The 13,793-nt window shown below is 46.8% G+C and overlaps 1 protein-coding gene across 1 annotated transcript; it reads right to left on the bottom strand.

Annotated features, from left to right (window-relative positions):
• Positions 1-510: 510 nt before the first annotated feature.
• Positions 511-11,953, bottom strand: ISCA1 (iron-sulfur cluster assembly 1). Its single transcript, XM_004581117.3, has 4 exons — positions 11,789-11,953; positions 5,809-5,862; positions 2,321-2,426; positions 511-807 (listed from the first exon to the last, which is right to left on the bottom strand). The coding sequence occupies exons 1-4, from the start codon at positions 11,867-11,869 to the stop codon at positions 659-661; spliced, it is 390 nt and encodes a 129-aa protein (XP_004581174.1). The 5' UTR covers positions 11,870-11,953; the 3' UTR covers positions 511-658.
• Between the last annotated feature and the right edge of the window lie 1,840 nt (positions 11,954-13,793).

Below are 13,793 nucleotides of genomic sequence, written 5' to 3'. Positions count from 1 at the left end.
GACATTTGGTAGCAAAATAAATTAAGAATTAAGGATTAAAAAATGGGTAAATCAAGTTTTTTCTCACCTTTGCTATAATCAATTCGATGAGAACAGAGCTAGCTATTCTGTACTGCACTTCAAGGAAGTCTGCCCAGTACTGCTCTAAGAATATGGAGGTGGCATCCAATGGAGACAATTTTGATAACAATGGAAAAAGGCTGTAACACACCATCAGGTTGCTCTCAGCAGCCTAGAATTTTGGCTGCTGACTTTTGAGAGCTGTCAATCTGGTTGAAGTAGCGCTGAGGGAGATGGCCAGGCCACTGCTTGATGGACATGTAAAAGTACATGCCTGCCCGTCCGTTTCCTGAAGTCCAAAGGCGGCAGCGTGAAGGACACTGGTTCTGACGAGTACAGAAGGGACAGGTCACAGGCAGGTTCCTTTCTTTACCAACAGTGCCTGTGTTTTGGGTTCTGTTTTCTACAGAGCACACAGCTCCCACTTCTTCCGTGATCTAACACAACGGCTTCATCTTCAAAATGCATCGCTTTATTTTCCCCACGAGGCAGCCACACATTACACACCCAAAGCACGTGACAGTCACATGAATTCTTCAGTAAGCCCCAAGGTTGCATGCGCTTTCCTGGCGCTTTCGCCCACAGGAGTCCTGAGGTCTCAAATATTAAAGCTTTCTCCACAGCCACAAGTTCCTTTGATGTTTGGGTTATTGAACACAAACTCGCTGGATAATTTGTCTTCAACATAGTCCATCTCAGTTCCTAAAAGTGTCAGCTGTGCTTTCTTTTCGATGAACACTCTGACTCCTTGGGGAAAAGAAGATACGTGTCATACAAGCTGCAGCATGTGGATCCTGCTCGTTCAAAGCCTGACTGAACTTTAAATAGAACACACCAACAAAAGTCAAGCAGGAAATATGCACAGGTTCACCATTTCCTTAAAGGGATGAAACACTCTGTTTCTGGTCCACCCCTCTTTCCCACACATTAATCTGTGGCAAAAACAATCACATTAGGGCGGATGTTTTACACAGGCAAATTCCATAACTGTGGGCAAAACTAGTTTTTCTTTCACCCTTTCATCCACGTTTCTGATTTGTAACATGAAGAAAACACCCATTCTCAGCAACAGTTTTGTAAAGACTGAGTCGGCAGCATCTATGAACACCCTGTACCAACATCCACATACTTGACTCACTGCCCCACCTAAGGACAATGGACTGCGACTGACTGGGGCTACTGGAGGGGGACACGCTGGCACTACGATGGTTCTGTTCTTCTGGGTAGCATATCCTACTGGCTATGTCAGTGGGAGTCGCCATCTTCACAAACACAACTGGTTTAAGAATGTTTTATTCCTTGTAAGAAAAGGAGTCATTACCTAAACATAAACTACAAGTTGAAAATATGAAGCTTTATGATACTTGATGAGTTGACTGTAAAAGTAGCATGTTAAGCAGGCCTTTCCTTGGTGGTACCTCCAGCTTGGCACACTCCCAGCATCCGTTCCCTGCCCTCCCAGCAGCGGCAAGCGCTGTCAGAGAGCTGCGGCACACCACCATGGCAGAGCCACCACTGTAAGCCCCTGAACGCTCATGTTCCCACATTGCTGTTTCATGGTTTATCTCATACGCTTTATGAGATTATTGCACGGGGACAGAAGATGTAGAAAATATAACTGAAGAACTAAAATTTTCAATAAATCGGAAATAAAGAAATGCCTCAAAGCATGAGTAGCTATTACTGATTTGAGAGTCATAAAACTGCCACTTCACACAGATAGTTGGTTGCCTTAGAAGTTTTAGAGTCTGAAAACCTTTGCGGACATAATGATCCTGCACAGCCAGAACAAACAAGCTTATCCAATAGCAGTTAGCAGCAGCACAGCCTCCGGGGGGCACTGACTGGCTCCAATCCCGGCCTGTGTGACCTGAGGCAGAATGCTCGACCTCTTAGTGCCTCAGTTTCTTCCTCAGCCACAGAAGGACAAAGGGGCCGCCCCTCTCCTGGTGGCTGTATATCCATCAGTTATGATAGCCAGTCAGTACCAAGCACACATGCTGAGTACTGCTTAGATGGCCAGGAAACTTCCACACATTAATCTGTTTCAAAAACAATCGCACCAGGAAAGACAGTTTTACACAGGTAAACTTCCTGACAATGTTAAGCAAGACTAGAGCTGTGTCTTCCACTCCTTCCAATCTACAATATAAAGAGAGTGTACACGTTCTCCTATTATTACTGCTCTTACCTTCAGGTTGGGCAAGCTAAACATGTTACACAAAACAAAGTGCTCTGAAAATGTCTGTTACAAACTTACCGTCCTGGACAACTTCTTCATCAGAATCTCCTTTTGTCTTTGTGTATTCTAGAGTGTAAGAAAGACCATTACAGCCCCTGGTTCGGACGCCTACTTTTACACCTACCTGAAAAGAATTAAAACATAAAGTTTAGTTTTATGCTACAATAAAAACCTGACTGTTGAACATTATTTTTTAATAAGTGAAAAGATAATTACTAGATTTCTTGGCTATAAAATATGTCCCTATAGACAATACAAAATAATCGGGAACAAGCTATTAAAAACTTATTTGTACAGGGCCAGGCGCAGTGGCCTAGCGGCTAATGTCCTTGCTTTGAATGGGCCGGGATCCCATATGGGCACCGGTTCTAATCTCAGCAGCCCCTCTTCCCATCCAGCTCCCTGCTTGTGGCCTGGGAAAGCGGTCGAGGATGGCCCAAAACCTTGGAACCCTGCACCTGCTTGGGAACCCGGAGAGGCTCAGGGCTCCTGGCTTTGGATTGGCTCAGCTCCAGCCGTTGCAGCCACTTCGGAGTGAATCATCGGATGGAAGATCTTCCTCTCTGTCTCTCCTCCTCCCCTGTATATCTGACTTTCCGATAAAAGTAAATAAATCTTTAAGAAAAAATTTAATTGTACAAACATCCTTTAATAGTACAAATACCAGCAGGGATTCAAAAGAATAAAAAGCAACTACACGCAAACAATAGAGTGCAAAAACAAAAAACAATCCTCCTACACTAAGTCCTACCCTAACAAAATAGCTTGTTTCACCCCTGGTGCCTTCCAGTCCCGTTACATACATAATCTGAATGTAAGTCTCATTATACCAGGAAAGACATTTGATTCACTTTCCCCCACTTCCTTTTCCTGTGATTAGCTTTCATAACTATCATTTGCAGGCACTGTCCATATGTACCAGTGCATGTGTATTACCCAACTCATAGGCTTTTCTTTTGGTTTAGATTTACTTATTTTTATTGTAAAGGCAGTTACAGACAGAGGCTAGACAGACAAGCAGAGAGCTCTTTCATCTGCTGGTTCACTCCCCAAATTGCCAGAACAGCTGAAAGAGCTGGTCCAAAGCCAGGAGTTTCTTCTGGGTCTCCCATGTGAGTGCAGGGCCAGACTCCTCTGCTTTCCTAGACCATAAGCAGGGAGCTGGATCAGAAGCAGAGCATCCAAGACTCAAGCTGGTGTGGCAGGAAGCTCACTATGCCATGGCACTGGCCTCACTTTTACTGATTTTTAAAATTTTATTTATTTGAAATGCACAAAGAGAGAAGAGACACAAAGAGACCTTCATTCCACTGGTTCATTCTCTAAATGGCTGCAAGGCCTGGACCACACTGAAGCAAGGAGCCAGGAACTTCTCTAGCTTTCCCTGTGGGTCGAGTTGGGCTGTCCTCTACCACTTACCAAAGTGCATGTGCAGAGAACCAGACTGAAAGTGGAGCAGCTGAGACTCCAGTCCATGCTCATACGGAACACCAGCCCCACAGGTGGCAACAGCTTAAGAGATTTTCTTAAAACTGGTTTTTGCTCTACCTCTCAAGATGTTCTCTGAAAGGTTGGGGTTCCCCAAGTTCCTCAGGCCTTCAAGAACTGCAAATCATATTACATCGACACAAGGGACTAAACGGTAGGGTTGATCTGCATAATATTCTGGAATACCACAAGGCAGTTCTACATTGATCTAAGTTAAAAAGATGTCCAAACAACACTTTAAAAACGCCAGCACAGGGCTTGGTGTGATAGCCTAGTGGTTACATCCTCGGCCTTGCATCTGCTGGGATGACATATGGCTGCTGGTTTGTGTCCCAGCTGCTCCACTTCCCATCCAGCTCCCTGCTTGTGTTCTGGGAAAGCAGAGGATGGTCCAAAGTATTGGTACTCTGTGTGGTACTTCTGTGTGGGAGACACAGAAGAAGCTTTTGGCTCCTGGCTTCAGATCAGCTCAGCTTTGGCCACTGTGGCCACAGGGGGCGTGAACCAGCAGATGGAAAATCTTCCTCTCTGTATATCTGCCTTTCCAGTTAAAAAAAAAATCTTAAAAAAAAAAAATGCTAGCACATTTCACATATCTAACTTACTATCTCTGTAAAGAGGAAGTAAAATTTCAAATGTAAGTGGATACAGACAGTTAAGTATATATGAAAATAGTTACAGTTAACTGCAGCTTAACAAAGGGGCTGTTCATATCTTAACTTTCACCTTTTCATGTCAGTACAACAGAAATGAACATGATTACTGGAAGTGGATATCCAACTGCTCAAATCTACCAAGCTAAAATCACTTTTATGGTTTATACTGTAGGCATTACCTGAATAGAACTGGGATACACAAAATCCTTGTGCATTCACCCCGAGAAAGGACCCCTGTGCCGTCTTGCTATAATACACATGAAAAGCCAGACACTGGCACTGTGGCATGGCTAGTGAAGCTGCGCTCTGCGGTGCCAGTACCCCATATGGGCACCAGTTTGAGTCTTAACTGTTCCACTTCTGATCCACCTTCCTGGTAACGGGCTGGGCAAGCAGCAGAGGCTGGTCCAAGTGCTTGGGCCCTGCACCCACATGGAAGACTCAGAGGAAGCTCCTTGTTCTTGGCTTTGATCTGGCCCAGTCCAGGCCTTTGTGGCCATTTGGGGAGTGAACCAGTGAATGAAGGATCTCTCGCTGTGGCTTTGTCTTTTAAACAAACAAATACATCTTAAACAAAGAAATCCAGAAAAAATTATCAGTAGCCACTCCAAGTCTAATTATAAAACATGGACAGTCCTTAATGAAGTAATAGATAGCATTCTACCAGCAGTTAACAAGGCACTGTAATTAAGACGACACACGCATCTCTAGTTTAACAATCCCATCGCCAGGCACAGCTCCTAGCAGGAGCACAGGCTTAGAGATCTAGAACAATGGGCCCAGTGTACTACAGTCACTAAGCTAACGGCTGCTGCTGCTGTTTGTGGCAGCACTGAATGTAAACAAGCCTGGCTGATGAAATTAAGCCTGTTCATAGAAGGTGCTACACAGCCACAAGAAAAGGAGGCAGATCTGCATGGAAAGATCTGAGTGAGCTACGCCATTAGGGGTCATCACCAAAGTGTAACACCAGCACATACAGGGTGCTCTTACTAAAGGACGAAAAGGGTGACAGACATAGGAGCAACCCGCACAGCCTGGCTCTTCACAAGTCAGGGAGAGAGGTGGTGCAACTAGCACCTGGTGGGCAGAGATGTCACGGGACACACCACCACCCTTCTAAAGCATGAAGGGGCCGGAGAGGTTCCTGTCTACACAGATGGCCGAGAAGCGGGTTCCTGGAGAGTGAATGGCAGCAGAATGGGTGAGAGCGACTTCCTTTTCATTCAGTGTCTCTTTTTTAAATATCACGAGCACATTCTATGTTTTAACTAAAAATTCCTAATTAACAAAATCATACTGTCACCTTAACACAAACTTGTTGTGGAAATACAGTTTCAGTTTTCTCCTTGCTTTACTTACATGCTCAGGCTTATCCTTAAGAAGCTGTTTTATCTTGTTTACTGCTGAAGGTGTCTGAAAAAACAAAAAGGTTTGGTTTTTAGTTATAAAACTTGGATTCTGGGACATTCCTCACCAGCTTGTCTCCGGTGCTTCTAACGGCCAAAGAACACTGTTGCCTCACCCCCGGTGACCTCGGGGCCTCATGGCAGGCCTAAACCCCGAGAGATCAACTCTCTTTTTCACATCAAGAAAAGACTACAATGCTACCATGGTATCAAAACTTTGTGCATCAGAAAAAAAAAATCTAAGTAGCATCTAATTAATTGTTAATGTTGATAGTATGGCCACTGTGTCCTGGACTACCTAGAGACCCAGACAGGTAACTGTAGGCTACATCCATGCAAGCAAGAATCGCTACTCTCCTTAAATTTCATTTGAGGACACAGTGAGCATTGCCTCTGCTTTCTTTCTTTTTATTCCTGGGCAACTCCTCGCAAATTCTAATATTTAATATATTCAGAACATGGAATTCTTGTTTGATTCCAGAGACTGCCAAATGAATAAATAATATGTTCGTACTAAAAAAACAAAAACAAAAAGACACAAACTTGGCTTCTTCAGAGCTTTGTACTTACTTGTGTGTAAGACTACTCACCTACCTCCAGCTCATACAATGAATTTATGTTCCACTGTCATAGGTACCTAAATGGATTTTTTACTTACACAAGAACTAGACTTTGTTCAGAGCACTCTATCTGCAAGTCCTTTAGATCTTGCTCCCCGTCCAGGTTCCTCTTTACCGGACTCTCTGCAGTGTTATGCACATCACAAAGGTAATTTTTCTGTGCAACATCTATTGTGCACACCACATTGTGCCCAGCCACAGCATGCCGTCTGACACACAGAAGACCTCACAAATGCTGCATGGATCAACCCTGGGAAGACTAACCTGCAGATGCTGCTTTAGTTGATTATTTTCCCTTTTTCACTTTAGACTCCATCTACTCACGGCTGGATGAAACAGTGACCAGCAAAAGGGAACTTGGGGTGTGCTTCTCACTGTGCCACCATGTGCTCCTACAGATGTTCCACATGAACGGATCAATGCTTTAGGACATCCTGACGAAACCGAGCTGGGGGCTGCTCTGCACCCAGCCTGGAGCTCCTCTAGAGGAGAATGCCGTCATGGCATGCAGTGAGTGTACGGGTTCAGTGCGACTAACTCCACTTCTCCAGGGGCCAGAGTCCTTTTTTCGTAAAATGGGGATAACAGTATCTTTTCTCAGAAGGATTAAGTATTGGAATTCATTAAAACTATTCAGGACAGTGCTTGCACAGAGGTGCCAGAATATGGTAATGAAAAAGGGGCGCCATTCCTGCCTTCTGTTACATGGGCTCCTCTAGCTAGCAATAGTGAACTGGTCCTGGGAGTGGGGAGTTTAAAACTGACATTTTACTGGTGTGTGCAGTCCCAAATCTGGCTATTAGGATCTAACTTGGCAGTAAATTGCAGCCAGAACTCAGACCTGTGTTAAGAAAACAGAACCAGTAGATGATGGCATGGCCCCAGAATGTGCTGCTGGTGCAACACTGGCCAGATGAGAACGTTCAAATGCAGTTGAACCCAATTAGCAAGGGTCACAAAACCAGTTTACAAGGCTGAGATAGGCATTTAAAATAATAAGAATAATTAAAAAAAACAAAACAGAAGAGAAAGCAGGCATTGTATCAGGTACAAGTTCCTGTACCTGTAAAGTACCTGTAAAATGTTTAGTGAAATTTCCATGTTAGTGTTTAATATTGTGAGTGTGTACGTATTTCTTATTGTCTGTTACTGTAAAGAAAATGATTTAATGAATTATTACTAGTGAGAGTCCCCTAAAGGCTTTTCCGCACAGTTCTACAAGTAGGGAGCCAAGCAGCCAACAACATGGGGCACACAGGGGCAGCAGGACATGCTCAAGAACAGTGAAGGTTCCTGTAATTTGCCAAGGTCACAGAACAGCAACCTCATAGCTACAGAAATGGAAAAACACATTTTTCTTAAGTGGTTGTTTATCCTTCTAAATGTCTGGTAGTAAAAGTCAGCTTTCTTCCATTTGTAAATTTTTGTGGTCATAGCTTCCTGTATGAGTGCTAAATTGAAAAAAAAACATACTGTGACAAGTTAAGGAAAAGCAAAGGCAAAGCATGGGAAACTTAGTTGGAGCTAAAACCCGACGGGTAATCCTGGCTTAACCTTGGTTTACCGCGGTCAGATCAAAGATGCAGGATGGCCACAGACAGCGTGGCTCTCACCCTACTTCACATACCTGCCCCAAATCATTTTATCTACAAACAGTGTTCTGAAGCATCTCATTTAGTTTTTTAAGATAATATATTTTCTTCTTTTCTCAATGCTTAACAGCAAGCATTTAACACAGGGAAGAATGTGGTTCGCGAAGAAAGGGCCACTAATCCCAAAGCTGCTTGTGTTCACGGCCTTGCAAAGCACTTAAGGCAAAAGGGAAGCTGTTTGCCTGGAACTCCGACTGCATCTCAATTTTCCTTTGTCAAGCAAAACCCAAATATACTTCCTAGGGTGAGAGATACTTAACCTAGGCAGAGACGGCTGTTAACCACTTCCAGGTGACTGACCTGACCTGCTGAACAAATGAGAATGACTGAGAAGGGAAGGTGAGGACCCTTCACCGCTCAGGGTCCGGCTGCCTTCCCACAGCAATGTTCTAAGTTATGTTACCGTGACTCATGCATAATTAATGACTTTCTAGCTAATGTAAGATTTTCATTTTTGATGTAAAAGTTAAAATTGCCAAGATGCATTGCAACACAGTTTTGCAATATATATATATATGTATATGTATACATAAAAATAATCAGAGGGGCATGACTCTTGAGAGTCTTCTTATATTTTGTAACAAAATATTATTTAAATATTTAAATGGCTAAAATTACGGGAAAAGGTATTTTAAATGAATGTATCTTATAACTACGCAGGAATGCGTTTTACCTTATCAGATGCCATGTGCTTTCTATTCCTTGTAAGAAAAACTTCTCATCCTGAATTTCATATTTCCGTAAGTAATCCCAGGTTGCTTTTCATCTTTGGCTGTTCAAGCAAGCATAACTGGAACTGATGCCAACTCCATGGTTACGCACTCTTCACGTATGTCACCAACTCCAACCTACTACCTGTGGGAAATCACTGCCTGCAACCTGGTGGGCGTGACCCAGGGCTTACCGGACCTGGCCTCAGGTGTAACTTCCAGCTCTGCATACAGGATTAGGTGTGCCTTTTATCCAATCACAGTGCCACTGGGTGAAGGCCCTCTTATCCCTCCTTTTCTTAAACCTTTATAAACCTGGAACTTGGGCTGAATAAGGGACATTCCTCACCAGCTTGTCTCTGGTGCTTCTTGCAGCTGAAGTGACCTTGGAGCCTGCTGGCAGGTCTAAGGCCTGAGAAGTATCATTATAAATCTAGCATTTTAACATCCAGAGATGACAGATAAATAGTAGCCAATGAGTAAGCTACAGCACACCTTGTTAAACCCATACTCTCAATGTGGCAGCATCTACCTTTATATAGATGCCTAGTGTACATATACACATGTCTGTATATACGGCACATATGTATAGCTCTGTAGTATTAATCCTACGCTTTTCAAAATTAAAGATTAAAACAATGTGCATATGACAAAGAATGAAGTTATGACTTACAAACTTAAAAAAGACTCATTTACAGTGACTACATAACATCCCGCCAGCAGCATCTTCCCTAACACACCATTCTCTGAGATGCCTAGGGACCTGGTCCTGGGAGTGACCTCACTCATCAATCTTCCTGTGTGTGTCATTGCGCCCAAGGAGTTCCGTTACTGGTCCAGTTAATCAATAGTTCCTTATTCAATATTAAGCATTTTCTAGTGCTTCTCAACCAGTTTCCACCAGAAGCGCAGTGTGGGCAGCCACCACACACACCGAGTTAACTTCTCTCTGGGCACTCGGACCCATCCCTCTCTCACAGGACTTGAGTGTTTTATGCATCAATTTTGACTTGCACAATGAAGGAAATTAAGTTGTCTGCTGTCAGGGTAATGATGAACCTTTACACTTTTTACCTTATTCTCTGTGTCAAGTTCAGCAGCTAGGGGGCACTGGGGAAGGGGACAGCCATGAATTTGGGATGTTCTCTGTAGATGCCCAAGGGCATCCACACTGATGCCTACTGGGGACCTCAAGCAAGCTATGAACATTAACACAGTCCATTGCTGCCTGAGCCCTTCTCTCCAGCAAGCCAACAACCCCCTCCAAGAGCAGCGCCAGCCCAGGCAGCCCAGTTAGTGCCGACAACGTTGCATCTCCTTGCCGTGCTGTCATCAGTTCCTCTGCCTAGTCTCTTCCTGACCCCTGACAGAATCCACACTGGAAAGCCTTTTACTAATGCTGTAACATGTCAGGTGCCTGCTGTCAGAACTTACAGATGCAAGGAACCTTTACCTCTTTTCTCACCAACTTTTATTAACCTTTACTTTGGTTTGCTCCTGTCCCCACCACGAGATCCTTGATCACTGCTTTCACACTTAACATGAATGTGTTAGGGTTAAAAACGTTTGTAAAACACCAGCAAGCGAAGCACAGACAGCAACGCGTGCCCTGGATTTGTGAGACCAGGGTCCATACGCTCAGGCTAAGGTGACTGTTCAAGTCCACAGGCGTGGTGGAAAGCAGCAGCCTTGTGCTTTTTCCCCTTCTTAACACAGGAGCTTTGAAAGGCAGTCTTAGGGTTAAGCAGGACGCTGCAGCAGGCAACACAGCGCCTCTGCAAGCCTACAAGTGCTATGATAACCTGTAATGAAATGGAAAGGAGCAAGTGAGGAGACTACACCTAACAAAGTAAGGTCTAGTATTATTTCTGGAAGAACATGGAAAGGAACATTGAAAAACCATGTCCCCGGAGGCTGGCAACTGAATAACTCTTGTACTAGTCATGTTTCCTGTCTCCACACAGCAGGGTTCGATGAACAGGAAAGAAAGGGATGACTTGAGAATTTTGAAGGAACAGGTAAGGTGCTACACGGTGATGAAATGGCAAAAACCCTGCCCCAGTCCCCTCAAACTTGTTCTGACCAGCCCCGGATGAATTCTGAATTTCTACTTGGACGGAAAGACTCAGAAAATGAGTGTTGTCATCATCCTCAAGACCTTGGAAAAGCCTAGATTACACGGGACGTCTTCTAAACACAAAAAAGGTAACCCCAGGGGCCTGAGACAGGGACGTAGTACAGAACCCTCCTCTCTCTTGCGGTAACTCACTTCCTGACACAGGTTTTCTTAGCACAACTCTCCAGAATGTTCCTTCAGAACCAAACCCGTGCGTGCGTGACAACATTCACAGCACACGAGCTTTTCCTGTGTGTTTTGTAACTACCCGATTGGGGGGGGGGGGGTTGATGGTTGCATAACACATCGTCCAGGTCCTGAAGGACACACAATCGAACCCTTCAGAACGGTTCACTTCACACCGTGCGGGTTCTGCCCCGCGTGAGAACACCCAGCGGGGCCGCAGGCTTCGAGAACCCGCGGTGAGGCCTCGAGTGCCCTGAGGGTAAACCCGGCCGAGCCCGAGGTGAAGACCCCCGCCCTTTGTCCTCCGCAGGGACCCTCGTGCCCCGCGGCCTCGCTCCAGCCGGCTGAGAGCGGCTTTGTGAGCGCGGCGCCCGCACACCGCGGCCCCACGCGCCCCGCACGCGCCGCACGGCCTGCCGGGAAACGTAGTTCCGGGGGCCGGGGTCCCGGCAGCCCCGCCCGCGCTTGTTTATCCTCGCTGCTGCCTCGGGGGGCGGCGGGGACGGCGGCGGCGTGGCGCTCGGCCCAGCGGCCCCGGCGCCTGGACGTGCCCGCAGCCTGCCCCCCGCCTGCCCCGCCGCAGTGACCTCCCTCGCCAAGGGGACACGGGCCAATGTCACGGGCCCGTCCTCGCGCCGCGGGCACTCACCAGGGTGAGGGCGGCCCGGGTGGGCTGCAGCTTCCTCTTGCTCACAGCCCGGACGGTGGCTCGGACTAACGAAGCCGACATCTTGGCAGTCGCGGCACCCCCCACAACCCCGCTGCCTCGGGCCGGGCTCGGACACCTCAGCCTCTCTCCATGGACACGGCGGGCGCGTTGACGCCACGAGCTCCGCCCTCGCCCGCCGGCCCGCCCCCGCCGCCGCCATTGGGCCGGCCGCGTGAGTGACGGGCAGGGGCGGGGATGGCGTCCACTGCGCAGGGCGGAGTCGGCGCGGCTTGGGGCGTCGCCACGCCAGCGCCTCCCCGGCTGCGCTCGAAGCTTGGGGACGCGGAAGGGAGGCTGGCCGTCCCGGGCAGGGGCTGTTGTCAAGGGCACGGTGGCCCGGGAGCCCAGACACCCTGGTTCCTGGCAGGGCGTCGCTAATAGGCCCAGCTGCAGTTTCCCTCGCGGCTTAGCCATGGAGGCTGCCCCGGAGCGAGCGAGGTCGAGCGCAGTTTCTCTCTTGGAGAGGAAGTTTGGAGGCCTGGGCACCACAGTGAATACTCATATTTTTGGCCTGTACCTATCAATAATGGTGATGGAGCACCTGTTTGTCAGACCAAGGCTGCTCAGGGACCTTTTGGCCTGCCAGTCATAGAACTAGGGGAACAAATTTTGGGACCTGGGAAGACAGACACCCTGGGAGGACGAAGGGCAGTGAGGTTAGCTGATGGAACTGTGGGACATATAGCTTATTCTAATGCAATTGAAGATCTAAAAGGACAGACAGGCCGGGTTCTGTGGAAAGGTGCTTGGGGCACAGAGCCCTAGTGTATTTGATATGGTGTCTGTTAAACAGTGCAGTTTGTCACCCTAAAACCTTATAGAGCCAGGAGCCCGGAGCCTCCTCTTGTCTCCCACACATGTATAGTGTCCCAAGGCCTTGGGCCGTCCTCTACTGCTTCCCCAGGCCACAAGCAGGGAGCTGGAAGGGAAGTGCAGCAGCTGGGACACAAACCAGCACCCATATGGGATACTGGTACATGCAAGGCAAGGACTCCAGTCACTAAGCTGTCGTGCCAGGCCTGGTCTTGGCACTTTAAGAATGAGGTTCTAGTATGACTTCATTTGATCCCCACGACTGTGGAGACAGGTAGGATTTCAGTATCATAGGAATGGGAACTGGACTGCCCCAGCTTAGCTTGAGCAGACAGACCCTGTAAGTCGGCCCCGCTTAGTGAAAAGTGCGCATGGTTCTCGACGGCTGCTGTGTCAAGCATGGGCTTCCTTCACACCAAGTACCAGGAACAAGTTTACAGTATTTGGGGGCGCGGGGGTGGGGGTTGAGAAGGATTGTTAAAATTCTGCTTTCAAATGGCTGTTTCCCCTCTAACACTATGACCCTGATAGAGTTTTATTTGTGATTTTTCCCACTCAGGAAAGATTTTTTTTTCATAGAAATCATGTGTGACTTACGTGTCAATATGAAATAAGCTAAAGTTCCCTAACAATTTCAGAAACATCTTCAAGCCTGCCCACAGTTGATACTGGTCATACTGACCAAGGTATTTACAAAGTGTAGCTAAGGGCTATCAGGAGACTGCAGTAAGAAATAGATGCCGTATTTAAACTTGTTTCTCAGGCGGCAGCAGCAAGGGGAACCTTGGCAACAGGACGTGGGTGGAGCCTGTCCAGCTGCACTTGAAAGATAGCTACTCCCTGGGAGCTGGGCTTGGGGTGGAGCAGACACCTGTGTTCTGGCCGGGGCACTGCAAAGTTCAGAAGCAAGGGCAACCTATGCTCACTCTCACCTAGACCCATTATGGGAATGTAAAATAATACTGATAGTTCAAAAAAAAACTCGCCTAAATACTATGGGAATGATCGAATGTAGAGGTCACAATACACAGGAAACAGCATCCTTAAAAATATGTAAGAAAACATGGTGTGTCTGAGAAAGAAAGAATATAAACTCATTTCAAGCAGTGAGAGGCAAGTGGAGGGTAGGCAA

The sequence above is a fragment of the Ochotona princeps genome, chromosome 14 (genome assembly GCF_030435755.1).
Source record: "Ochotona princeps isolate mOchPri1 chromosome 14, mOchPri1.hap1, whole genome shotgun sequence".
NCBI lineage: Eukaryota > Metazoa > Chordata > Mammalia > Lagomorpha > Ochotonidae > Ochotona > Ochotona princeps.
This window is presented reverse-complemented; position numbering and strand designations above follow the sequence as displayed.

Coding starts and splice junctions, on each gene's coding strand:
- ISCA1 (XM_004581117.3), bottom strand. CDS start 11,869: ATGTCGGCTTCGTTAGTCCGAGCCACCGTCCGGGCTGTGAGCAAGAGG. Junction 5,863..11,788: donor CCCGGGCCGCCCTCACCCTG/GTGAGTGCCCGC, acceptor TTGTTTTTTCAG/ACACCTTCAGCAGTAAACAA. Junction 808..2,320: donor TGAAGAAGTTGTCCAGGACG/GTAAGTTTGTAA, acceptor CTTTTCCCCAAG/GAGTCAGAGTGTTCATCGAA.